Raw genomic sequence first — 26,923 nt, 5'->3', positions numbered from 1 at the left:
TTTCTCAACATAAATAATAAGGGTATATGTTAATAAACAATTATAAATAAAAATTATGAAATGAAAAGTCAGTCTTCGCAAATTGTCTCGACGTGAAGTTTCAAAAAAAATATCTCGACGTGACTTTTCTTTTCGTATCCACACACTTTTCTTTATTTTATCGATTTATTTATTTTTGGTTATCACACTGACGTTTTCAATGATTTATCAAATGGATTACTGTAGTATATTGGCTAAGATTTAAAGGTTTTTACATCTAAATTTAGGGGTTCGAATTCCAGACTATGTAATTTTTTGCAGTTTATAGGAAATCTATGTTTAAAATCCCGATTTATAAAAAAAAAAACTAAATGAACTTCGCATGATGTAGTTTCTTTTGTCAAATCCCTGTAAACTAATCTAAACATATGATTGTTTGTGTTTCTATGAATCAGTTTTTCTTACACTACCTTTATATCTCCCATCTTTACTTCGTTAATCAATAATGAAATGTTTGTAACACCCTCTGCATTCCGCTTTATCAATGCATCTAAACGAATGAACATTTCATCTCTGATTCTCTCATCAATCCTCTTCAAGTAGATATTATTACATCTTCTCGGAAATTACTTCATCTACTGTTCCAGTTGCTAAAACCATCGTCTGCCACTCAACTTTTGATTCTCTCCGCCTTGGTCGAATTGCTCGGTTCGTGGTTGCTCACCTCCTTCGTTTATGAGATTCATGGAAAAAAAAGCGAGTCTATGGGAATCATGTTTCTTTTCATTGATAAAAAAGGTAAAAACTTTTTCGATCTATCACAACCTGTCTACTAAATCTGTTTCTAATTGACTATCTAACTTTTAATTCAAATATCTCATACGATTGAATCTGCAGAATTATATTATATATGAGGGAGATGATCAAGAAAAGGATTAGTCCTGACAACACATCTTACACGTTTTAGATCATAGGGATTTTAGATGAAGGGAAGTCGAGAGAGGCATGTAAATATTTAGAGGAGATGCTTGACAAAGGAATGAAAAACTCTTTCATTGATTAAAACAAGTTTGTTCAGGATTTTCGCAGAGTAAGACAACTGGAGATGTTTAAGGAATTGGGACAAAGAGCTAAGTTCACTGGTAAGTTTGATACTCCAGTTATACTTACAACGAGCTTTAGAGAACTAAGCCAAAAGGTCACTACGAGATATGCACGTATACACAATATATTTCTAACACATATCAGTATAAACTCTCCAGAAAAACATGTTACAATTTTTATTTTACTATATTCTAATCGTGGTGCATAGGAACATTCCCCTTCGAATAGTTCAACTGATTCGTCAAGAAGTAAGGCTCTACAAGAAGGTAACAAACATGTACACAAACTCCATTTGCTTGGAATAAATTAAAGCTTTGAAATGATGGCTTCTGCTTTCGATGAGTCTTGCAAATTTATACAACGAACACACAGGTTTATACACCGTGAACTAGCTGTGGCGGTTGATGAATCACACTCCGGCTGCAACTAAGCTAACCGGATCATTCCAATTATGAGACTCCACCAAAAGCAAGCCGATAACACCATGTGCGGAGAAATGTATGAATGGAATGTAACACAGCAAATCCACCAAAGATTGAGGACGTTGTAAACACCCGCAAGCACCGCAGTGAGTGATAGAAAATTATAATTCTTATCAGCCCGTCAACCATAGTTTCAATTCATAGTTTTTAAAATTGCTATCATCTTTGTTTCTCACTTAAAACTTTGGTTTTTTTCCTTCTAAGTATTTATTTCTTATGAGGTTTTCTTTATCTTTAAATTATTAATGAAGCGTGGACGGGTTTTCATAATTCATCATATTCTTAATTCAATCCATTCGAACATTTTTAGAGAGAAACACAAAAAACTTTACCATTAATATATTGTTCAGAAAGTTTAATTTTATCAAAATAATAGAAAATAATACGTATGCGTCCTCATAAGATCATATTTACTGAAAAAGATCGGCAAAAACCTTGAGCATTTTAAAATACTAGACATTGTTTGCTCATATCACTATTTTAGAATAATGTATATTTAGTTGTTTCCTCTCACAACTCAATAAATTTAAACATAAACTACAAAATATAACCTAATAAATTTGCTTGAATTACCCCCAAAACAATTGAATGATACAAAATTGCATATGTAAAAATTATTGTATCTAATAAAATATCTATACTTTAGTCTACTTCTTTTTCAATGAGTAAATAGATAAGACATCGTAAATCAAAATCCATAACTAATTGACATATTTAAAAATATACACAAAACATCAGCACATACAGGAAAACGAATGAAAATGCATGTTAAACCCATTTTAAAACATAGAAATATATCCATTCAAAATATGCCGCCAACAAATTACAATTATTAAAAGGATATAACATGAAAAAATGTGACAATTTTTTTTTGAAATAAATAATCTCCAACGACGTACCGACGATGCACATCTTCCCATAAAGAATTTCGAAGTATAGAGGATTCACTTTAGACAAGTGCGGTTGCAGACGTGTAAAATGATCTCCAAACTACGTTTGTGATTTTTTTTCTCCACAGTCTATTTTGTTAGATCAAATGATAGTCGAAATTAAAAAGATAAGTAAAAAACAAAAGTTAACATACAAATTTACGACAACTCTTTATCCCTACCATAAATCAGCAACAAATTCCAAATATTCACATTCGAAAGACCACTTAGAACATACCATCTACACCCTCTTCATATAAAGCAACAATTCTATCAATATCTTCGCGCTAGCGCAGAGGCTAAACACCTAATAACAATAAATTATCCACTTGCTTGACTCTTCCTTAGGCATGAGCATTATGATCCCTGGTCGGGTTTGGATAGAGTTTGGATCGGATCTTATCGGATCTGGATTTTTGGATCTTAGATATTTAGACCTAATAAAGTTATTAAAATTTTTTGGTTCGAGTTCGGTTTGAATCCTATTAGGTCCGAAACAGTTTGGGTCTTAAATTATTAGATCTAACAGAATAAGTATAATTTATCGGTTCGATTTTGGTTTGGGTTCTGTTCGGATCATGTCGGGTCTGCTCAAAACAGTACCCAAAAAACAAAAAAAAAATTGAGAATATTCAATTACCTGAAAAATATCCAAAATTTTACTCAAAATCTGATCCGGAGACATGAAGAATATTGAAGTTTTATTCGATTATCCGAATTATTTTTTTGAAAAATTAAAATTTTATCTGAAACTTAAAACCATACCCAAAAACTTAAATCTGAAACATAGAAAAATACCTATAGTATTAAAAATATACTAAAACATCTATATATATAATATACTAGAAGTTTTGCGCTTTTCAGATACCATGTTGGGTCTCGGATTTTGATCGGGTCAGATCTAAGACCCGATGGTCCTCCATAACAAAATCCAATAGAAAAAAAGATCGGGTCGATTTCAATCTGAACCGAGATTTTCCGAATCGGTTTGGAAGAGAGTCCTTGGATCCGAGTAAAATGCGCAGGCCTACTCTTCCTCTATAAAAAGACACTGATTCAGTTATTGTAAGTCATCTATCTCCTTCCTTCTCAATTTTCCAGAACTCTATAGTCTCTACTTCACTTATGCCCTAGCATTTATCATTTTTCTTGCTGGTCTCTTTGTTTTCTTCTTGAAAAAGGTTTTGTCTCTAAATGGCTTCTTCCAACGAGAACGATGATGTTCCCATGCTTCCAGTTTCAGACTCATCATCATCATCATCTCGTACAAGGCCTTTCACTTCCAGGTCACGTAGCATTTCCCTAGCAAACACTTCTTCCAGCATTGACGGACTTGACAACTCAATTGTTGTTTTGGGCTACACAAATCCTCTTGGAACCCAGAGACGGCCTCCATTAGTGCAAATGGGTGACCCTCTTTCCTCTACTCGCAGTCCTGAGTCTCCATTTTCTCTTCCTCCTCCTTCAACTTGTGGTTCTTCTGATTACAACCAAGAAGCCGCTCAAATCCCCACTCCCAGAGTTTCTGCCACTTCTGATTCCACCACGGTATCTTGTTTTGATTTCTTTACTTTACAATCAAGCTTGAGACTCAAGTAAACTGTAGCTTGGTATTCAAATGTTGACTTAAGTAATTTTTGTTGAAGTACGGAGTCTTTTCTTTTATCTTGCTAGCACCATAATGCTCTGGATGATGATGCCAAGGCTACGAGATTCGCTACATTCGTTAAAAAATACATATCCAGAATCATGTATCCTCACTCTAAATACGTTCCGAGCTGGACTACATTCTTTGCCTATTCATGCATGTTGTCTATTTTCGTAGATCCCCTCTTCTTTTTCCCCATAGAAGTCAAACTGGTATGAGATATCTCTCTTTTGCTTCTCATGTTTTGTATTCTTGCGCTTGAGCAACACCATCTTTCATACTGTAGGAGGAGAAATGCATTAAGATCAATTGGCCGATGGCTCGTCCAATTTTTGTTATCAAAGGTGTAACGGATATTTTATTATGTGTAAACATCTTTATTCAGGTGTGTTTCCTTTTGATTTTATTTTGTTATAAGAGAATTGTTGGTTTACTGCTTCTTGTTTCATATATTGTTGCAGTACTCAATGGCATATGTAAATTCTGAGTATACGGTTGATGAACGTAAACAAATTAGGCTAAATTACTACCTAAACCTCCTCTTAGTGATCCCATTTCCACAGGTATAATGTTAGAGCTACAGCAGTTTATTTCTTAAATGTATTTGAAAATATGTTCGTTTACATTGACCTATCTTCTGTCTTTTCTCCTTTGGACAGATATTTCTAACTCACAAGTTAGGCGCATCTTGGACAAACGATGCACAGAACATTTTTCTCACTATAATTCTTCTCCAATACATTCCAAAGTTATATATGTTTCTTCCTCTTATAGCCGGACAAACACCAAAATGGTTAATATTTGAGTCGGCACAGGCTAAATTTTTTATAAATCTTCTCACCTACATGCTTGCGGGTCATGTTGTTGGCTCTTCCTGGTATTTTTTTTGTCTGCAGGTATGACAAAAATTCCAAAACTTGTATCATTCAATTTAAACTAATATGATTTCTTAGTAAATTAAACTACTTCTTTTGTCCAAACCAACAGAAGATGTGTATATTTGTATGGGTTTTATTGATCTTCTTGTTGCATGCTTCCCCTTTTTGTCTCTTGCAGAGAGTTCATCGTTGCCTTCGAGTTGCTTGTGGCAATGATGAAAGAGGATGCAAACAACTAATAGATTGTCATGAAAAGAGAAAAGAAGTTTTAGACGCGTGGAAAAGTAACGTGAAAGCCAGTGTTTGTTTTCAAGAGAATGGTTTTCATTATGGAATCTATACGAAGGCAGTCAATCTCACCTATAGCTCTACTCCTTGGTACACAAGATACGGTTACTCTCTTTTCTGGGGGTTTCAGGTAATTCAAGTTTACACAACTGTTCAACTAGTTTGCATTGGTTTGGCATAATGTGGAACTCTTGAGTTATTGTCAATTGTTTTACTACTCTCAAAAGCAAATCAGCACGCTTGCTGGAAACCAAGTCCCAAGTTACTATTTTGGGGATATTGTATTTACCATGACTATCATTGGACTGGGGCTTTTGCTTTTAGCGCTTCTTATTGGTAATATGCAGAACTTCCTTCTGTCTCTAAGCCGCAGGTAAATAACTCCTATCTTTGTATAAAATCTGATATCTCAAGACATGGTGGATGATCTCTCTGTTGACTGTGCTTTGTCCACCTTAGGGATATGGAAATGACTCTAAGACGGCGTGATGTGGACCAATGGATGAACCATAGACGGTTTCCAGAAGACATAAGAAAGTATGTGAACTATGCCTTCGTTTTCAAGTTGAATTCTTAAGATATTAGGAGATATAAATTATGAGCTTTATCATCACTAGCTGTAAAGCTAACTGAATAGTTGTTTCTATATTTTCAGGAGGGTGCGAACTTCTGAGCGGTTAAACTGGAATGCTACTAAAGGAGTTAACGAAGAATTGCTCGTCGAGAATATGCCTGATGACCTTCAGATAGATATAAGACGACACCTCTTCGCATCAATCAAGAAGGTAAACATCAGAGCCCGTTTCCTTTACCGTTGGCTCTCTTTCCTTCTCTCTTTGATTATCGAAAATGTTAAATGGCTTTCCAGGTGAAGTTGTTTTCGGAGATGGATGAACCAATCTTAGATGAAATCCTTGAGAGGCTGAAACAGAGGATTTACTTAAAGGGTAGCTTGGTCTTGCGCCGTGGAGGTCTAGTTAAGAAAATTGTATTCATAGTGGGAGGTGAGATGGAGAGCACTGAAAAAGACAATTCCGTTACTTCTTTATCAGAGGGAGACGTTTGTGGTGAAGAACTTCTCACTTGGTTCCAAAAACGCTCTTCTGGAAACCCCGGTACATCCTTTGTTGACTCTATGTGCTCACAACTCTCAATGTTTTTGATTTAAAAACTCGAAACATAAAGTATACACTTAGATGACACTGCATATGGGAACCGGATATTCTTTGAAAATTTCAGATGGGACTAGGATAAGGGTGCCATCAAATGGATTGCATAGCACCAGAGATGTTAAGTGCTTGACAGACGTGGAGGCGTTTTCACTCAGTGTAGCAGATCTTGAAGACGTCGTGGCCTTGATCCCCGACTCTCGAGATTTCATAGAGTGCCAGGAGCCATGAGGTACGAATCTCCATATTGTAGGCTATGAGAGGCTAGGCAGATTCAAGTGGCTTGGAGATATAGAAGGCGATGGCTTCGGATCAGTCAATTAGATTGTAATCTTTATTTTCGATGGATATTTGATGATATAAGCTTGGTGGTTGTCATACAACTATATTGTACGATGTATTTGTCGCTCTAATAAGATCATTTTCACGCAAGTTTTAGATTGAATAAAATCTCAACCCTAGTTACCTTTTTAAAATTAACTTCCTTCAAAGATGAAAGATTACGTGAGTCTATAGGTGCAGCTTGAAAGATAGGGAATTTGCAGAAATGATGTTATTAAAACTTTGGTGGCTCACAGATCTTTTTTATTATTTGTCATATCATGGATTGCTTTCAAGTTTAAAGCGTGTACGGTTCAGGTTTAATGCAATTGATTCAAGGAAGAAATTGATTCTAAGATCAAGTGCACATGATAAGAATCGAAAGGATATCAAAGGGAATCAAGTTGCAAGTGTCAAAGGATTTGTTTACCAGATTCATTGGCTTAAGGGTAGTCATGAAGGAGGTTCAATGATTAAGAGTTTGATAAGGAAAAATCAAACAGGGTTACCTTACTTCTAGTAGCTGCGATGGGAAGTTTTAATGATGTCTGGAAAAGCTAAAATCAAAGGACCTTGACATATTAAATTATCGTAGAAGATGATTAAGCTATGGTATTACAGCAAAGAGTTGTATAGAAGCTGGGAATCATACTTTAAGAGTACTGGTGGTATCAATGGCGAGTTTGATACCAGGAAAAGCAAAGGAGGGGCATGGTCTGAATCTCTGGAGAGTGATTGAATTTGGAGCAGAAGAAGACAAGCTTCACCGAAGGCACATACATGGATTCGCCGGGCATCTCGGGTTTAAGGTTGTTTGGGTTTGCTTCAGAACGTGATGGTGATACATGATTCACCGTAAGAACCGTGGATTCTGGCCAGAAAAATATTATGGTTCATTCTCGAAGCAAACTAAGAAGAGACAATGGACAAGCTGAACTCGCCACACAGGGGTAGATGAAGAGGAGCTTGATAATACCTGAGATTAAGGAAGCTAATGGCGTTGGAAATCATAGACCAGTGGGATGGTTGAAGATAATGACCGGAGGATGCATTATTTATCAGAATATTGTATCCAAAACTTTCACTATCAAAGGAAGCATCAAAGGGGTTAAAGCTAAGTCAACTATTACAAAGGAACATGATGTCAAAATCAGATGGAGTAATGGTGAAGCAACTCCAGGTGGAGTAATGGAGACAAGTGAAGCCGAATGAAGCAAAAAAAGAAAAAAATAGCAGCCTAATACAGCGATAGATAGACTTATCTACATCAGATATCCTCAAACACGTCGTCTTTCCACTTAATATAATTACAAGGGTCCATGCTAATAAGTAACTCAAATTCTATAGAGACCCTGTTCAAAGAAAAAGCAAGGCCCTTTTAAAAAACCTAAAATAATTCATATGTTTTTCTCATGAAAATACTCTTTTACCAATCTAAAATTTTTAATCTAAATAAAACCATTCTTCTAGTTTTTCTTATGCAGAATCATGGACCAATTTTTTTTGGTGTGAATGGAAGAGACATCTTTTGTTTTTGTTTTTAATTAAAAACTTATGAAAAAACCTCTTTGAGAACATGAATTTTTCGGTTTAAAAAAACTCTTTGAGAATATGAATTTTTCGGTTTTTTTTCTTGATGTTTTATATCCACAATCATAAACTACAATCTATAAAATAATAATAGAACAATAACATGTATAGTCGTTACAAAAAGATGTAGAATTTTGATTTGTTAGACAAAAAATTGGAGATTCTTGTTTTTTTCTTCTTCTCGGCAGAAACTTATACTAGTCTTTCCTGTTTGTTATTACTGTTTTTTTGGAATTGGTGAAAAAATTATATATTTATCGTTTTATTAATATTTACTAATTAATAATATTTTCTTACACATAATCAAATTAGAATATTAACTTTCTAAACTTACATTGAATACTAAAACAAACACCAACATCTTTTTTTTTACTTTTCAAAATATATAATTGATATAGATGCAAATTACTTCCTAACTTATTGCATTTTTGGTTGGTTATGTTAGCGAAATCAAATTTCTAATTTATATTTATTGGTTAATTAATACAAAAATTAGATCTAAATATAGTTATATTTTTTTTAATATATAATTTTGTATGTATAGTTATTACTAAAACAAAAAAAATTATGAACCCTCTAAAATTTTGGACCATATTCAACTACTCTACTTCAAAGTAGAAAAAAACGGCCTGAAATCTATAAATAAAAAGTCAGTCTTCGTAAAATTTTCGAGTGTCCACTAATAATAATGTTCAACTGCTCTACTATATTCGGATATTCAATATCTCCTAAATCAATATCCATTCGGGTATTTTATTATTTCGATTCGGATTTTAGTTCGGAATTTTCGGATCGGATTTGGATACCGCTTTGGATATCAGATAAAGTGTTCACCCCTAGTTTGGGTCTATAATACAGTATTATGCTTAACTAACTATAATACAGAAAAAAAAATTGTCCATACGTCCAATATAGTTTAAGCCGCCACTGTCTACTTGCAAGTACAAAAAGAGGCCCGGAATCTAAAAATCCGGGTGCTACAAAGTCAGTCTTCGCAAAATGTTTCAAAAAAGTAAATCGACGTGAAGTTTCAAAAGAATGTTTCGATGTGGTTACTTTTCGTCTCGACGCACTGCTCTTTAGTTTATCGATCCACTAGTAATAATAAATAATACACTTGCTTGACTCCTCCTCTATAAAAAGACCCTGATTCAGTTACTCAATTCATCATCTCCTTCCTTCTCCATTTTCCATTACTCTCAATAGTCTCGGCTTCACTTATGCCCTAGCTTCTTCTTTTTTTCTTTTCGTGCTGAACTCTTTGTTTTCGTCTTGAAGGTTTTGTCCCGAAATGTCTTCTCCCAACGGGCACGGTTATGTTCCCATGCTTCCAGTTTCAGACACATCATCATCATCTCGTACTAGGCCTTTCACTTCCAGGTCACGTAGTGTTTCCCTCTCAAACACTTCTTCCACCATTGACGTATTCGAAAACTCGACAGTTGTTTTAGGCTACACAGATCCTCTTGGGACTCAGAGACGACCTCAGCTAGTGCAAATGAGTGATCCTATTTCCTCTACTCCCAGATTTTCTGCCAATTCTGATTCCATGGTATCTTGTTTTGATTTATTTACTTTACAATCAAATTTGAGACTCAAGTAAATCGTAGCTTGGGGCTCAAGTAATTATTAGTTTGAGACTCAAATAAAATTTGTTGAAATATACTCTTGTCTTTTATCTTGCTAGCTCCATAATGCTCAGGATGATGATGCTAAAGGCTGGGCTCGGCGATTTGCTACATCTGTTGATAAATACTTACCCAAAATCATGACGCCTGAAGAGTTTCAGAGATGGACTAATCTCTTTGCCTTTTCAATCTTGTTGTCTATTTTCGTAGATCCCCTCTTCTTCTTCCCCATAGAAGTTAGTAAGGTATATATTAGATATCTCCCTTTTACTTCTCATGTTTTATATTCTTGCGCTTGAGCATCACCATCTTTTCATACTGCAGCGCGGAAAATGCATGAAGATTGATTGGCGGATGGCTCATATATTGGTAGCTCTTAGAACTTTAACGGATGTTTTATTCTGTGTAAACATCCTGCTTCAGGTGTGTTTCATTTTGTCTTAATTTTTGTTATAAGAGAATCTATTGGCTTACTGCTTCTTATTTCATATTTTGTTGCAGTTCCGACTGGCATATGTAGATCCTGAGTCTACGGTTGTTGGTTCTGGCGAATTGGTTAAGGATCCAATAAAAATTGCTAGGCGTTACTACCGAGGAAATTTTCTCATAGACTTGTTCATAGTATTGCCAGTTCCGCAGGTATCATAATGTTAAAAGCTACACCAGTGTTTTATTTTATTTATAAAAATGTAATTGGAATAGGTTCGTTTACCGTTGATCTCTCCTTTTCTCTTTTGGTTACAGATACTGTTAGTATGGATAATACCGCACGTATTTGGCAAAGGTTCGGCAGACGTTATCAAGAACCTTTTACGCACTGCAGTTCTTATCCAATGCATTCCAAAGTTACAGAGGCTTTTTCATCTTCTAGCCGGAAAAAGACAAACAGGGTTCATATTTGAGTCGGCTTGGCTTAGCTTTTTTCTTAATCTTTTCACCTTCATGCTTGCTGGTCATGTTGTTGGCTCTTGCTGGTATATTTTTGGCCTGCAGGTATGGCAAAAGTTCCAAACTTCTATCATTGACTTTAAACTAATATCCTTTTTAAAGTAATTAAACTAATACTCTTTATGTTGGGATTTAATCGCTTCTATTGTCCTAAACAACATATATAATATGTGAATATTTATTTTTTAGTGGTTTATTGATTCTTCTCGTTTTGTCTCTTGCAGAGAGTTAATGAATGCCTTCGAGATGCTTGTATTCGTTTTGAATCTAATTCTACATGCAAAAAACTAATAGATTGTAGTACCGACGTATCTAAAAATGCTGCGTTGAACTGGAAAGATAATGCTAATGCCAGTGCTTGTTTTCGAGAGGATGGTTTTCATTATGGAATCTATTGGAAGGCAGTCAATCTCACCCATGACTCTAATCTGCCCAAACGATACATATACTCTCTTTTCTGGGGGTTTCAGGTAATTCAAGTTTTACACAACTGTTCAACTAGTTTGCATTGGTTGGTGGCATAATGTGGAACTCTTGAGTCATTTGTCAATTGTTTACTACTCTCAAAAAAGCAAATCAGCACGCTTGCTGGAAACCAAGTCCCAAGTTACTTTGTTTGGGAGGTCTTATTTACCATGGCTATCATCGGACTGGGGCTTTTCCTTTTCGCGCTTCTTATTGGTAATATGCAGAACTTCCTTCAGTCTCTCAGCCGCAGGTAAACTTAATTACTCCCATCGTTGTAGAAGATATCTCAAGAAATGATGGATTATCTCTCCATTGACTGTGTTTTGTCCACCTTAATTAGGAATATGGAAATGACTCTGAGACGTCGTGATGTGAATAAATGGATGAGCCATAGACAGTTTCCAGACGACATAAGAACGTATGTGAACTATGCCTCATGCACTTTTCAAGTTGAAATGTGAAGAATGACGTCGTTTCATCACTATCTGTAAAAGCCTAACTGAATAGTTGTTTCCATATTTTTCAGGAAGGTGCTAGAGGCTGAGCGATTAAACTGGAGTGCTACTAGAGGAGTTAACGAAGAATTTCTCGTTGAGAGTATGCCTGATGACCTTCAAAGAGATATAAGACGACACCTCTTCGCATTTCTCAAGAAGGTAAACATCGGAGTCCATTTCCTCCAGAGCGTTGGCTCTCTTTGCTTCTCTCTCACGATTATTGAAAATGTTAAATGGCTTTGCAGGTGGGGATATTTTCGGAGATGGATGAAAATATCTTAGATGCCATTCGTGAGAAGCTGAAACAGAGGATTTACTTAAAGGGTAGCATGGTCTTGCGCCGTGGAGATCTAGTTAAGAATATGGTATTCATTGTGACTGGTGAGATGGTGAGCACTAGAGAAGACGGTTCTCGTACGCTTTTATCAGAGGGAAACGTTTGTGGTGAAGAACTTCTCACTTGGTGCCAAAAACGCTCTTCTGTAAACCCCGGTACATCCTTTGTTGACTCTATGTGCTCACAACTCTCAATGTTTTTGATTTAAAAACTCGAAACATAAAGTATACCTTTGACAACACTTCATATTATATGCTTTGAAATTTTCAGATGGGACTACGCTAAGGATGCCATCAGAGGAATTGTATAGCAAAAGAGATGTTTGTTGCGTGAAAAACGTGGAGGCGTTTTCACTCAGTGTAGCAGATCTTGAAGACGTCGTGGCCTTGATCCCCGACTCTCGAGATTCGTAAGGAGACATAGAGTGCAAGGAGCCACAAGGTACGAATCTCCATATTTGAAGCTATGAGCGGCTAGGCAGATTCAAGAGAAATTGCCAAAAATACCATTTTCATAGTACCACTTTTCATGTTTACACTAACCACTTTTACCACTATTTTTAATGAAGGGTTTAGATTTAAAAGTTTAGGATTTAGGGTTAAGATTTGATGTTTTAGGGTTTAAGGTCTATAGTTTAGGGTTTAGAGTTGAGGATTTAGGGTTTAGAGTTGAAGATTTATAGTTTAGACTTTAGGGTTTAGGGTTTAGGATATTGAATTTAGGGTATATAGTTTAGGGTTTAGGGTTTAGAGTTGAAGATTTTGGGTTTAGAGTTTAGAATTGGAAGTTTATGATTTAGAATTTGGGATTAGAATTTTGAAAAGCATATAAAAATAAAGATATAAGAGTTTTTTCCATTTTAATAAATAAGGTATTTTTGAAAATGTGTCTTTAGTGGTGGTAAAGATGAATAATGGTACCTTGAAAGTGGTATTTTTGAAAATTCCCCCAGATTCAAGTGGCTTGGAGATATATATAAGGAGATGGCTTCGGAGATCGTAATGCTCAGTCAATTTTATTGTTATCTTTATTTTACTTGGATATAAGCTTGGTGGTTGTCATACAACTATATTGTACGATATATTAGTCGCTTTAATAATGTGAAACTTTGTCTTTCTGCTTTTTGGACAAACGTAAAATAATATAAATAAACATTGGATGCGTTGGAAATCATGATTTGGTAGTGGTGGGTTGGCAGTGTTAGGAGAGAGGCAGTCGAATATTAGTCTAATATAATAATTTGTTTGTTCATTTGCCATTTGCATTTGAATATTCTATCCAAATGATTCATTTGCAGTGAATTGGTGATTATTATCTATGTATGAGTTCATTTGCCATTTGCATTTGAATACATTCTATCCAAATGATTCATTTGCAGTGAATTGGTGATTGTTATCAAACCGAACTGTATAACCATTCTAAACCAAAAGTTTGATACCAATGAATCCAGAAGTGGTGTGCTAGTGGGCCGTAAAAGGCCCATCATCTAAAAATTACGAAGGAACCAAAAAAAAAAGTCAAAAGACACATTGCAAACGGCGTAGATACGTGTCCGAACGCGCGCAGAATCCAGATCATCAGGTAAGAGAGCGAGATCGAAGAAGAAGATGGCATTGCAATGGCTGATTCTATCGTATGTAGTTGCTGCGGAGGTCGTGATCGCCGTCATCTTGACACTCCCTTACCCGATGCTCGTGAAGAAACGAATCGTATCACTTGTCTCGCTCATACTCCAGCCTGCCGCCTCCATCGTCGCCTTCGCTGGATTTCAACTCCTCGGTGATCACCTCTCTCTCTCTCTCTCTCTATCGTAGATCGTCTAATTTCTCACTGTTTCCTGTTCTGGGATCGATATGGTCTTTCTATAATTAGGGATTGACTGATTTTGGTAAATTTTGTTTGATTTAGTATTTAAATTTACTCCATGTGAATTGCTTGGGCCATACGTTTGTTTCAGATCTTTACTGGAAGAATGAGCATAGACTAATGTGCTCCTCTGAGGTTTGCACTGCTACAGAACGTGATCGCTACGAGAAATCTGTAAGTATATCATCACATTTGGTAAATAGAGTTAAAGCGTATTTTTGTTCACACTTGTATAATCATCAGATATGAACAAAAACACGCTTTAACTCTAGTATCAAATGTACAATCAATCATCTGAGGATTGAGATTAATTGCTTTGCGTTTATTGAATATATATACATAATCGAAACTTTGGGGATATTCGACTTGTTGTATGAGGCTTGTATTTGCTCCTTCCCTAAGATGTCTGAGCTCAGCATACTTACGAGTTTTACTTGTGTGTCAGATCTACAAGGCTCAGCGGAATGTGGTTCTCTGTGCGGCTGGGATCCTTCTTTACTGGTACATGATCAACAACCTCACACTTCACATTTATGTAATCGAATTTACTTATCTTCTCTCATATTCACTGCTGCCAGGTGTATTTATCGCATCTGCAAGTACAACAAAGACCTTGAGCATTTGGAGGAACTAGAGAAGAGATGCAAGGCAGAGTAGTAGTCCTCCTCATAATCTGGTTCTTCTGTTATAGATATTACTTCGGCTTGTGAGTAGTCCCAAAAACTGAAACAAGACCAGGATGTATCTAGATAAATCTTTGCACAGACCTTGTTTTGTGTTTATTCCTCTTCAAACTTTGTGTTACTTTTCTTGAAACAACTCTTATTTTATTTCATGTCCCTAATTGACATTTACAGGTTAATTTTATAGATTACTCATAAGTATCCGAGAATTGGCTTGGGATAGCCCTGCCAGAAGGCCCAGAACCAAGCTGAGCTAGGTTTTTCGAGATTTTGATAGTCTGGTTTGGTCTGTTCCTGCTAGATTAATGCTCTTAATGTTACATTATTCATTGTCATTACAGACCATTTTTCTAGTTTAATACAAAATGGTACCTAGCATCTACATGAGACTCAACATCCCAAAGAAACGACCCGAAAGTCACAGCCTCCAAGACAAGCCTCTTCATTCCACCAAAGCTGATCTTTATCTGCTCGTCCTTGGATGAATCAACCGTGCCTTGCGGCGTGATCACAATCTCAGGCTTGCCAAACAACGCCTCTGTGTGCTTCTCAATGATCCCAACCGCTTCTCTTGACCTGATGGTGGCATATCTCTGAAGCGTCTCACTATCAAACGACATCACGTATGTCCTTAACCTCGACGGTTTAATCTCACTTCCAAAGCCCTTGGCACTAACTCCACCCGCAAATGAACCAACCTCTGGGTGAGAAGACACAGCCTGATACGTCCCATCCTGTGGTTGCTCAACGCTTGTTTTACTCTCACCATCCCCACCACCACCAGGAAGAAGCTTCATGGTCTTCTCAAGCTGAAACCTCTGGTCCACCCGCTTCAAGAAATAACCATACATGATAGAAGCAGCGTAGACTTGCCCAACTCTGAGTTTGCTTATCTGTGCGACAGAGGTCAAGTCACCTATTCTGCTCCCGAGGATCAAAGCTAGATGGTTGTGAATCATCTCGTACATCTCGGGAGAGTGAAGCTGCTCGAGCTTCTCTACTTTGGTCGGCCAAGTATCAACACGACCAGATGGATCTGATGATGGCGTTATCGAAGGTATGAGTGATACGTTAGCTTCCATGAACTTTTGAACCACCAATGCGTATAGAATCTCTTCTAACGTCCTTCGTCTCTCATTCTCCTTCAACTCAGCGATCCTCCTACACAAGGAGAACCAGACACATGTTCAACCTCCACTCTGTTTTGTTTCTTGTAACCAAAGGTATTAACTCAACCTATAGATTTTAACAACACCTGTAGAGAACAATGTCGGTTCCAGGTAGGGACGATGATGATGAATCTTTGTTCTGTCCCTGAGAGTCGCGATCAGTTTGGAGCTGGTCAAGCTGCTGTTCAACAGCAGCAGGGACGAGATGAGGATGGGTCACCAGAATCTGAGACAGGAACTGACCGGCGGGAGACTCAAGCTGAAGCGGCGCGATCGGTTTGGAGGAAGCGTCATCAGATGCTGCCGAAGCTCTAACCACAAAACTTCGCCGAGTTTTGGAAGCTGTTGTTGATGAGCTGCTTTGCAATAATGGTTTTGAGAATCTAGTGAACGCGTTTAGCTGCACGTGGAGATGACAAAGGGATTAAACCGACCGGTTATGCGAAATCAGATCGGTTTGGTAAAATGAAATTGAACAAAACCGGAGGAAGATGTTTGAGGGAAAGATTCGAGTTTTGATGATAAAGTTAGGTGATTTGAATCAAGAGAAATAGATTTAGGACATACCCTTAAATGAAGTTGAAGTTTTGAACCAGAAGGTGTGAACCCAGGGCTGCTGGCTGTAAGGAACATAGATCTAGCACGCGGTAAGACGGGAGTTCGGATCAAACTCGCGGTCGCGGCGTCCATGTCTAGTCTCGGGGAGAAAAGAGAAGAAACTTGGTCGGAGAAAACGAGATAAGAAGAGCTACGATGCAGATTACAGAGAGAGAACTTTCGCGAATGGCGAGATGTCTGTAAAATAAAACTTCTTTTTGGTTTGGTTATTTGACAATAATGCGAATTGGATCCGACCCTTATTTATACGTCATAAAATGAAATGTGAAAATTATAATAATTTTCTTAGTTTTTTTTGTGACCATGAAAATTTATAAGAGGCTGTGGTCATTGCGTGTCCTTCGATATACAATTGCAGATATTCTCATAAACTGAATAATTATTTTCAAACAAATCCCAAAATATTTTTTAGTTAGGATTTTTGGTCTTTAATTTTATTATAACTATAAACCATGCTATGGCTGTGACATAAAAAAACAATGCTATGGTTTCTATATTTTTATGAAGCCAAGAGCTTGTTCTAAATTTGTGTTTGGTGATTTGGTTGAAGCTTATACAAAAAATTTACACGTTTTGCTTATATTAGAATCTAAACAGTTCTAGAAGATCTCGTAGGCAAACAAGGAAAGTAGAGTCAGAAACTAAGAAAGGGAAGACCAACGTTGAGACATTGAGTGCCACCAACTGGCTCGTGTGTCTATTCTCATTTACACGTAGTAGTAGATTACAGCTAACGTTTTGTCTGATCGTGACATGGGCTATTGGGTCCACTAGTCCATTAGATATTCTATATGGGCCCATAAAGCTTTACACACAACCGTAGCCTCACCGTCGCTCACGGTGGGTTCCGTAACGTGTTCGCATTTCGCAGTTAATACAAATTCTTCAGTTGGCGTTAATTTTGAATCTCTTGTTTTTTTTGTCAACTCGGTTGATTAATGAATCGGTGACAGAGCGGAAAAAAGGGGATAAGAATGACAAAATTCAGAGAGAATTGAAAATGACTAAAACTAAGACTAATGGCTTTCTTATTTCTACGGAAGGCGGATCTGCATATCATATAAGTCATTAGCTAATTAATTAAGATTGTAACAGCTTCAATTATTTTTTCCACATGGGGCATAGACGAAGTTCAAAACAGACCAATAATTAGACCGCACTCTTCTCCAACTCATGTGTCTTCTTAACTTCTTTCTTACCTTTTGTTCGATTTGATCAACACAACATACACAGTTTCAAAAGCATATCTTCTCTACCTCTCTGTTTCAAAAGGGTCTGTAAATTAAAATTTCTGCTAATCACCTGATCAAATCTGTTATCCAATGGCAGCAACCATGAGCTTCGCCTTAACTCGCTTATCTGGACTCTCTTCTAAAACCACCATATCACCCGACTTCAATCACTCCTCTCGCCGCCGGAACTTCTTACCTCCGAACAGAGTTGGACTCAAGATCTCCTCTTCTTCCTCCGAGTCAGAGCCTGATCTCAGTGTCACCGTAAACGGTCTGAAAATGCCGAATCCTTTCCTGATCGGGTCGGGTCCACCCGGTACCAACTACACCGTCATGAAGAGAGCCTTCGATGAAGGCTGGGGAGGCGTCATCGCCAAAACCGTAATGCTTTCTTTTCTTTTTTGATTTTGACTATAATTACTCTGTTTCTGCGTTCGTGTGATGGTTTGACTAAAATGAATAGGTTCTTTGATTCTGCTGATTCACAGAACAGAGGATTTAGATCTGTGTATGATGATTGAGTATGTGAATTTTCTAATGGTTTTAGGTTTCACTAGACGCATCCAAAGTCATCAACGTAACGCCTCGGTACGCCAGGCTACGAACCGGCTCAGCCAAAACAGATGTGATCGGGTGGCAGAACATAGAACTTATAAGTGACCGTCCTCTCGAAACCATGCTCAAAGAGTTCAAGCAGTTGAAACAAGAGTACCCTGACCGGATCCTCATCGCTTCCATCATGGAGGAATACAGCAAAACCGGATGGGAAGAGCTCATTGACCGCGTTGAACAAACCGGTGTTGTGAGTTTTCCCCCACCAAACCAAACACACAAGATTCTTGAGAGCTCTTTAACTGATTTTTGTATTGTTATAGGATGCTTTAGAGATCAACTTCTCGTGTCCTCATGGCATGCCAGAGCGTAGAATGGGTGCAGCTGTTGGACAAGACTGTGCGCTTCTTGAGGAGATTTGCGGATGGATTAATGCTAAAGCTACTGTTCCTGTTTGGGCCAAGATGACTCCTAATATTACTGACATTACTGAGGTGTCTTACTTCTCTCTTCTTTAGTTATAGAACTATGTTTATGCAAGTTTCTGTTAAAGTCCTCTGTTATTTTTACTCTGTTTTTGCTTTTTTAACCATTATCCATTTTGTTTAAAATAGCCGGCGAGGGTATCTCTAAAATCAGGATGTGAAGGGATCGCAGCCATCAACACAATCATGAGTGTGATGGGAATTGATCTGAAGACACTGCATCCTGAGCCATGTGTTGAAGGGTTAGCTTTTAGCATTCTTATGATGTCGAAAGTTTTAGCAGCTCTTGTGTTGCTTATGTTGTTACTTTTTTTTTAATGCAGTTACTCAACTCCAGGAGGCTACTCTTATAAGGCTGTTCGCCCCATTGCGCTTGCGAAAGTTATGAACATTGCTAAGATGATGAGAGATGAGTTCAGTGAGAAAGATTGCTCGCTTTCGGGTATTGGAGGTGTTGAAACTGGCTATGATGCAGCTGAGTTCATTCTCCTCGGATCAAACACTGTCCAGGTGACTAAAGTCAACACTACCTTTGCTTTTGTCGTTTAGTCTCTTACTCAGTTTATTTCTTTTGTTTGGAAGGTATGCACTGGTGTGATGGTGCATGGCTATGGTCACGTGAAAACCCTATGCGCCGAGCTTCGAGATTTTATGAAACAACATAACTTCTCAACAATAGAAGAATTCAGAGGGTATGAGCAACTCTTTTGTTCTTATTTTTTATCCTTACTCTTGTTGTTGCTTACTTGCTTGTTTGTTCGGCACAGACATTCGCTTCAGTACTTTACAACACACACAGATTTAGTCAGGAGACAGAAAGAAGCTATTGAGCAGAGAAAAGCGGAGAGGAGAGGCTTGAAATCTGATAAAGATTGGACCGGAGATGGGTTCGTGAAGGAGACTGAGAGTATGGTTTCTAACTAACTTCAGTAGCCATGATCAAGTGATGGACCCAAAATACTTAAATAAAGTTCCCAACTTCTAAAAAAAAAAAAAAAAAAGAAAAAAAAAAGTTCCCAACTTCTTCATTCACAGCCAAATGGCAAAGGCTTTTTCCTTTCTATCTTTCACGTCGACCTCTTTACCTCTCTCATTTGAAAAGAAAAGAAAACTAAAGTTGATTGTATCTTATGTTGTTCTAGTTGTGTTATGTTATCATTTGTATAATGTATCCGTTTGCCACCATTTCTGTAAAGACCTTTTACTTTGTTGGGATGGATGTTAATAATCTATTTAAGGAACATCATGGGAAATGGGTTTGGCATTGTTCTAACACTTCTCCATGGAAGAAGTGTTTGTCATCATATTAGAGCACGGACTAAGAGGTCTTTCTTGGCTTAAACATTTATCTTTTCCTCTTTTCAGAAAAAAAAACATTTATTTTTTCCTAGAATCATTTTTATGGTTATTCTACAACAACATGTTGCAGCTGAAAACGGAAATGAAGAGACCAACCATCCTCACTAAAACCACTTTAACATCAGAAATTAAATCAAGCAACTTAACTTTCATATGTACACAACAAGAATATGCAAAAATGTTTAACAAAACCATTTAACTTTTTTTCCACTTGTTTGAAGTCATATATGAGTGAAATTAGACACTTGATTTGTTGGGACTCAATTTATTTGAAAGTAAGATAACTTTTTCAACATAGCGTAAGTTAATTTCAATTTCAAAATCACACTACTGAATTATGTTGTTTCCAAATTAAATTGTTCTACAATTTGGTTTTTCTTGGTTTGATTTAAATTGAAAGTAGAGTGTCACTTGGAACCCTTGGAACAATTTCCAATACAGTAAATGACTCTTGATAAATTCGATGAGAATTCGAAGGTTCCGCTTTTTTGTTAACCAACCAATTTGAAGGCTCGTAGATAGGAATTAAAATCACATGCAACATTTGCCCCAAAAAAAAAAAATCACATGCAACGAAATAGATTAAGTTCAGATTGAAAATATATAAAGTTCCAGACATTATTTTATTCCACATCAAAATAAGGCCAACGACAATGCCTAAATATTAAAAACAGATACAACAACGCGAAATACTCATACAGTACGGGCGATAGTTTTCAGGCAACGATATTTTGGTCTCCATGGACTCGAACGGCTTTTTTTTATGGAACTGTAATACCTGCACGTACACAACGTAAATTCATGATACTGATTGTTTGAAACCCCAATTTCTATATGTTTGGACTTGCTTGGGAAGAACACTTTTCTTTTGTCCTTTAAATCTAACTTTTTTTTAATAAAATGTTATTACAAAATACTAACGCAAATGTGAAGCATTAGTTGGCGCATATGGTTACAGTTAACAAAATAAATTATTTAAAATACTAGATATAATGATTTGACTTAGTGATTGTAGTTAGAATTAAAGTATGTAAATGTGATAAAAAATGAACACTATACACTTACTTCCACATTTGGTACCGCGAGCTACATATCGACCGCATTGACGGATTACCCCAACAGCGTAATTGACATCGATGAGAGCAGCTCTCTGTGGTGTTACAGAAGGACAAACGCACCACGCTGGAGTCGTTCTTATTCTACGACAACATTCAGCGGGGGGAGCCTGCCTCAAAATTAATATCTTGCACGCGTCGATTAATAAGCGACGTTGAGCATGGCAGTATGTTTCTGCAACTGTCAGTTCGAGGCAAAAACTGGAAATCATCATTAGTAAGATCAGTGACTTCAAAATAGCTCTCTTCTCCTCCATTATTTCTCTTTGTGAACTTTCTACGTTTGATATTTGAGACAATGCTGCTCCGGATCCCCATTTATAAAGACAAAACTTCACATATAATATAACCGGTGAAAAATATGTGGTTCTCTTCATTCTCATATAAACTTTATATGTCGGTGCTATACGACAAAATATGATGCCTAATATGTCATTTCACGTTTCCCACTAATGTCCTTAATAATATGGTGTTACAGACCAATGCTACAGTTTGGTAAAAGTTGTTAAAAAAAAATTATTGTGGTAAAATGTTAAAATGAGGTGAGTGAACTCAACACTACCATTACTTTTGTCGTTTAGTCTCTTACTCAGAGATAAAATCAGTTATTGCTTTTAGTTGTAAGGTGCATGGCAATGGTCATGTGAAGACCCTATAGCTTCAAGATTTTATAAAACAACATAACTTCTCGTCAAGAGAAGACTTCAGAGGGTATGAGCAACTTTTTCTTCATATTGTTTTATCCTTACTCTTGTTGCTTACTTGCTTGTTTGTTCGTCATCTTTGTTGCTGGCACATGCATTCCCTTCAGTACTTTACAACACACAGAGATTTGGTCAGGAGACTGAAAGAAGCTATTGAGCAGAGAAAAACCTAGAGGATCAAGGCGTGAAATCTGATAAAGATTGGACCGGAGATGGGTTCGTGAAGGAGACTGAGAGTTTGGTTTCTAACTAAGTTCAGTAGCCTTGATCAAGTGATGGACCCAAAATACTTAAATAAAGTTTGCAGCTTCAATCGGCTCTTCCTTTCTATCGTTTCACATCATCTTCTCACTTGAAAAGAAAAGAAAACTAAAGTTCACTGTATTATATTTTCTTCTAGTTGTGTATCGTTTTATAATGTATCTGTTGCCACCATTTCTTTCAAGTTGGCTTTATTATTTTCTTGGCAACATTTATCTTTTCCTAGAATCATTTTTATGCCGAAAAAATAACTGAATTAGCGCGTAACCAGAACTTGTTTTGCTGTGTTGATTAATATGAAAATGTTTGAGCAGTTATGTTTCCACATGATGAATGAGTGAATGCGAATATTTCCTTTCCCGCGTTTGATTCCATCAGTTGTAGTTTGTTTGTTAATATTTGGTTATACATAAGATGTATGGATCTTCTAGTTTATATGTGATCTAATTTACATGAATTTTGTATTTTCATGAATATTGGCATTGGCTAACCTGCTAAAGAAACCTTGTTTTGAAAATTATTAAATTTGAGATGATTAAGAATCCAAGTTAAGTTATGATTAGGAATCTGGGGCATACTATTGTTTTTTAGTTTTACTTTTGTGGTTAAAAGGTCATTGCATATTTAAACACACCAGAGCAATGCAAAGAACAAAAAAGGTAACAAAATGGGCTTTATGACAAAAAAGGTGGTTAAAAGGTCCACGGCTTGATTCAGTGAAACATTAAACTCGTTTCATTTCCTACCTAATTACGCTTACGTGCTCACCAACAAATCTATTTTTACTGATTTATTCATAGATATTTTCCTAGTACTCTTTCGTAATCAGTATTTTCGTGGTAATTAAAACCTTTTCGGCTGCATATGATAATTATAAACAAACACTTCAAAATTTTAATTTAGATATTGTTATCATAACTAGTGGTTAGCCCGCCCGTAGGGCGGGTGAATTTACATTGAAATTATTTTTTATTAGAATTTATTTTAATTTTACAAAACATTTGATATTTATTTTAAATTGGATATAGTAAATATATTTTTTTCTGATTAGATCGTATATATTTATTTTGTTAACATTTGACATTTTTTTACAATTCTTGCGTGTTTTTATTTTTATTTGTTATCAACTATATTTTATAACTTTATACTATTTTATTTTGAGTATTTATTTCAGTTATATTTTTAGTGGAAATATGTTCTTTTGTGGTATATTTGCATGAGATTATTTATTTTTTATAAAATATTATATTGTTTAAAAACCATTTTAGATTTTTATAAAAAATATTTTTTACAATTTTATATTTTTTGCATTTTTAATATCGTAAACAATTGTTTTTTATTTTATAATTATGATTTTAGTTATTTTTAGAATTATATTGATGTTAGCGACATCTTTATGTCATGTATAAAAGAAATGTACATTGTTAATTAATTTCTAAGAGCAGTTAAACAACGTGAATTTTCCTTTTTGATATGTTTTAATTTAATGCTGGGGTGGACATTCATATTTCAATCGAGTTTAATTCGAGTTTATTCAGGTGTCAAGTTTTTGCGTTTAGAAATTTTATTTTATTTTGATATTTTGTTAGTTTTTGTTTGGTTCGGTTCAGACATTTGTGGGTTTGACTACCCGTTTAAATTATGTTAATTTTATTTGAAAATTCAAATATATCTTAAAATTTTCAAAATCAAAAAATAAAAGTAATATACATACTTGTTTTAATAATTTATGACTAAATATCCAAAATTAATATGAAAATTAGTTCGACGGAATATTTGAGTGGAGAACTATTAGCTATTTTGGGGTTGTGAGTTTTTTTTACTATTTTGAATATTTATTTTATGATATTTTCAGTTATTTAAGACAACTTAGATTATATTTTAGATATTTTTGTATATTATATATTCATATATATAACTATAGCTTGTGATTTTTTCGGGTATCCAATGTTTTGATTCATGTCGGGTTTAGTTCCAATTTTTTCGAATATTTTTTAACTATTTGAATTATTTTTTTTGTGTTCGAGTTCGGTATTCTTTAACGTCGGATTCGATTTGATTTTTCAGATTTGAATATTTTCTAAAACCCTAGTTTAATGTATACATTTTATATAAGGTTGTTTTTCTCTTGCCTTATTCTTTTATTTTCTTGAATTATTTATTTCCATTATAAAACTAATATATATATATATATATATATATATATATTGGTTTGCAAAATATTTTGGTATTAAGATAGACTGTAGTATTATTTACGAAGAATGCTAGTACAAATAAAAACAAAGACTTAACTTACTGAAATGTTCACTAAATGTTGTGTGATGCATAAAAACAGAGACAATTAAAAACAACAATTATTAAAATTTACAGTAATTAGTTTAAAGTATCAAAAGAATTATTATTTTATCAAAGAACCGAAAAGATAAAATCGTTTCGTCATAGTGTAGTAGCATGGCTTTTATCCTTCTCTAGAGTTTTTAATACTATTCTGGTTAAATCGTTGGGCTTGGACACTCCCTCTTATGCGAAGCTAACCATTTCGGGTCTTCTTGATGGTGTGCACATCCTGAAGTTCTACACTGTCAGGCTTCACTCCACCATGATGTAGCAGATCATGGTTTCCACCATGATGAAGCAGATCACTGTCAGGCTTGACTCCACCATGATGAAGCAGTTCATGGCTTCCACTACTCGTGCATGATTCTTCCTCCAAACCAGTCCTCTAACCATTGTGTCTTTGATTGGGGTCCTCCACACCTGGGCCGTCTTAGAAGATTCAGGTCAGATTTTTTTTTTCGTATTGGTGTTTTAAAAATAAAACTTAAACCAGCAATTGTATAAGATTCTCGATGGTTTACCGTAAGTTGGGCACATCTAAGTTACAAAAAAAAAAGTTGAGCACATCTGCTGAACGTTCGTTGATTAGTTTAGTCATCTCTCCATCAAATGGACAACCCAACCGCACTGTCCCATCAGACACAGAACTGGACACGGAACCTGCATTAAGTTACAGACTTTATATTATTTAGTAGTAGTGAGACTCTGACCAAATATTTAAATGTTAGTTAAGGAAGCTAAAAATTTAGTTGATTGAGTATACCTGAGAACACCAACTGTTCTGTTGTTATTTCATGGACACCAATTTAGTTTCAGACTTTCATCTCTCTCCTTTTTCATATAGATCCACACTCCAATTAGAGGTAATATTATATGCTTCCACCAGTGTTACAGAACCACGCTTCATATATTATCAGTCCCAAATCTTACTTTTATGAAGTTTTATATATCCTGGAACCTATGGTGTGTGATTCAATCATAGACTTGGCAATCCACAAGAGGCCTGGGTCATTACGTTCCTATGCTCCTCTGCCTTTCGATACAATCTCTTCCACAAAGCCAACCACGGAAGGATCTCAATCGCAGCTGTAAAACAACCCCGTCCGAATCGGTTTACATACATATATCATATATACTCAGTGATGAGATGACGGAGAAGGAAAAAACCTGTAAAGTTGAGTATCTTGCGCTTAATTGGAGGGTTCCCCTGAAATGGAATTCATGTCGTCGAACATATCAGACAGTTGAAATATTAACTCAAATAAGTTAGTATATTTATTAGAGACCTATTGTTACCACATACCTTACGCAGCCTTTTGAATTTCACTTCATTTGGTTGCTAAATAATGTTCATGGACCATAAAAGAAAAAAGAAATCAGTGTCATTGATCACATAACAATGGACCTTAATCTCTAGACACGTTTGCAAGTTCCCAAGAGTGTACCTCACTGTTTTAAGAAGCATTTGTAGCTCATTGGTTGCTTCACCGGAGCTGTTAATACGAATATAAAGACTTCGATATATTAGTCAAAAAGAAACTGATGTTGGTAACACTATTAGTCTAGGGAAAGAAGTCATTTCAATAGAAGCAAACATGGTGGCAGTAATGAGAGAGGGTAAGAGATCGAGTCACCTGAAGACTGATATTCTCGACGGGTAGACAAAGCTGAGAGACGTCACATGGTAAGAACCTGGATGATGATGATTCAGCTCTGAAGGAGATTCGCCGGCGATGAGCTTTTACCAGAGGAATTGCATTTTCGATTTGACGGTGGCTGAGTAGAAGTAGAGATCGTGCGGTTGGGCTTAGAATAAAGTGCGAGTGGAGAGCTGAGATTTTGCCGTGGATTTCATGGCTATGGATGTAACTTTAGGTTTTGATTTTGGGTTAATTTAGGTTAAGACATATAGCTTTATATAGGAGAAGGATCACATGGAGGTGGAAAGAAACATTCAAGAATGATTTTAAGATCATCATTTATTGAGAAGGTTATGAAAAAAAAATCTTAAATCGGAGAAGATGAAGTGGAAAAGTCAAGAGAGAAGAACTGTTCGTTGACAAAAAAAAAACAATACAGGTTTATCTGTTTTACATATGGGCTGGGATGGGCCTAACTGATAATTTTCATAAAATCCATACGAAAATCTACTTTATTTCAAGCCATATATGACGTGGAAACAAAACTACCTCTGATTGGATGATTTTTTTGTCCTACGTAGACACTCTCCCTGAGCTTCTTATTCACCTTTTAATATTGTTTGATCTCCTGCATAA

The 26,923-nt window shown here is 36.0% G+C and overlaps 5 protein-coding genes, 3 long non-coding RNA genes and 1 pseudogene across 9 annotated transcripts; 5 read left to right on the top strand and 4 right to left on the bottom strand.

Annotated features, from left to right (window-relative positions):
- Nucleotides 1-232: 232 nt before the first annotated feature.
- On the top strand, nucleotides 233-1,820 carry LOC130512716 (uncharacterized). The gene is made up of 4 exons (XR_008946299.1): nucleotides 233-777; nucleotides 877-1,121; nucleotides 1,292-1,349; nucleotides 1,456-1,820. It is a non-coding gene; the product is annotated as an uncharacterized LOC130512716 (long non-coding RNA).
- A 1,747-nt stretch (nucleotides 1,821-3,567) lies between these two features.
- Nucleotides 3,568-6,915, top strand: LOC108856956 (probable cyclic nucleotide-gated ion channel 20, chloroplastic). The gene is made up of 11 exons (XM_018630864.1): nucleotides 3,568-4,042; nucleotides 4,169-4,354; nucleotides 4,429-4,527; nucleotides 4,604-4,705; nucleotides 4,802-5,038; nucleotides 5,199-5,438; nucleotides 5,536-5,681; nucleotides 5,768-5,845; nucleotides 5,964-6,093; nucleotides 6,177-6,423; nucleotides 6,548-6,915. Exons 1-11 carry the CDS (start codon nucleotides 3,689-3,691, stop codon nucleotides 6,706-6,708), a joined length of 1,980 nt encoding a protein of 659 aa, XP_018486366.1. The 5' UTR covers nucleotides 3,568-3,688; the 3' UTR covers nucleotides 6,709-6,915.
- Nucleotides 6,916-7,361: 446 nt separating this feature from the next.
- On the bottom strand, nucleotides 7,362-8,061 carry LOC108860629 (uncharacterized). The gene is made up of 2 exons (XR_001950722.2): nucleotides 7,775-8,061; nucleotides 7,362-7,669 (listed from the first exon to the last, which is right to left on the bottom strand). It is a non-coding gene; the product is annotated as an uncharacterized LOC108860629 (long non-coding RNA).
- Nucleotides 8,062-9,399: 1,338 nt separating this feature from the next.
- LOC108863051 (probable cyclic nucleotide-gated ion channel 20, chloroplastic) lies at nucleotides 9,400-13,377 on the top strand (annotated as a pseudogene).
- Nucleotides 13,378-13,778: 401 nt separating this feature from the next.
- LOC108863054 (uncharacterized) lies at nucleotides 13,779-14,986 on the top strand. The gene is made up of 4 exons (XM_018637352.2): nucleotides 13,779-14,045; nucleotides 14,224-14,306; nucleotides 14,578-14,633; nucleotides 14,711-14,986. Exons 1-4 carry the CDS (start codon nucleotides 13,874-13,876, stop codon nucleotides 14,787-14,789), a joined length of 390 nt encoding a protein of 129 aa, XP_018492854.1. The 5' UTR covers nucleotides 13,779-13,873; the 3' UTR covers nucleotides 14,790-14,986.
- A 97-nt stretch (nucleotides 14,987-15,083) lies between these two features.
- LOC108863053 (UV-B-induced protein At3g17800, chloroplastic) lies at nucleotides 15,084-16,832 on the bottom strand. The gene is made up of 3 exons (XM_018637351.2): nucleotides 16,552-16,832; nucleotides 16,071-16,384; nucleotides 15,084-15,976 (listed from the first exon to the last, which is right to left on the bottom strand). The coding sequence occupies exons 1-3, from the start codon at nucleotides 16,672-16,674 to the stop codon at nucleotides 15,166-15,168; spliced, it is 1,248 nt and encodes a 415-aa protein (XP_018492853.1). The 5' UTR covers nucleotides 16,675-16,832; the 3' UTR covers nucleotides 15,084-15,165.
- Nucleotides 16,833-17,698: 866 nt separating this feature from the next.
- LOC108858907 (dihydropyrimidine dehydrogenase (NADP(+)), chloroplastic-like) lies at nucleotides 17,699-20,124 on the top strand. Its single transcript, XM_057010573.1, has 7 exons — nucleotides 17,699-18,215; nucleotides 18,382-18,636; nucleotides 18,710-18,880; nucleotides 19,001-19,113; nucleotides 19,195-19,381; nucleotides 19,454-19,563; nucleotides 19,639-20,124. Exons 1-7 carry the CDS (start codon nucleotides 17,925-17,927, stop codon nucleotides 19,793-19,795), a joined length of 1,284 nt encoding a protein of 427 aa, XP_056866553.1. The 5' UTR covers nucleotides 17,699-17,924; the 3' UTR covers nucleotides 19,796-20,124.
- A 674-nt stretch (nucleotides 20,125-20,798) lies between these two features.
- On the bottom strand, nucleotides 20,799-21,650 carry LOC130512523 (uncharacterized). The gene is made up of 2 exons (XM_057010591.1): nucleotides 21,296-21,650; nucleotides 20,799-21,008 (listed from the first exon to the last, which is right to left on the bottom strand). Exons 1-2 carry the CDS (start codon nucleotides 21,600-21,602, stop codon nucleotides 20,992-20,994), a joined length of 324 nt encoding a protein of 107 aa, XP_056866571.1. The 5' UTR covers nucleotides 21,603-21,650; the 3' UTR covers nucleotides 20,799-20,991.
- Nucleotides 21,651-24,646: 2,996 nt separating this feature from the next.
- On the bottom strand, nucleotides 24,647-26,697 carry LOC108815204 (uncharacterized). 2 transcript variants are annotated; one of them, XR_001943741.2, is made up of 7 exons: nucleotides 26,282-26,697; nucleotides 26,093-26,140; nucleotides 25,951-25,986; nucleotides 25,815-25,854; nucleotides 25,411-25,733; nucleotides 25,169-25,307; nucleotides 24,647-25,076 (listed from the first exon to the last, which is right to left on the bottom strand). It is a non-coding gene; the product is annotated as an uncharacterized LOC108815204 (long non-coding RNA). The 2 variants fall into 2 exon arrangements; XR_001943740.2 differs by having other exon boundaries at nucleotides 24,647-25,067.
- Nucleotides 26,698-26,923: the final 226 nt, after the last annotated feature.

This window comes from Raphanus sativus, chromosome 5 (genome assembly GCF_000801105.2).
Source record: "Raphanus sativus cultivar WK10039 chromosome 5, ASM80110v3, whole genome shotgun sequence".
NCBI lineage: Eukaryota > Viridiplantae > Streptophyta > Magnoliopsida > Brassicales > Brassicaceae > Raphanus > Raphanus sativus.
Note: the sequence above shows the minus strand (reverse complement) of the source record. Positions and strands in the feature narration are given on the sequence as shown.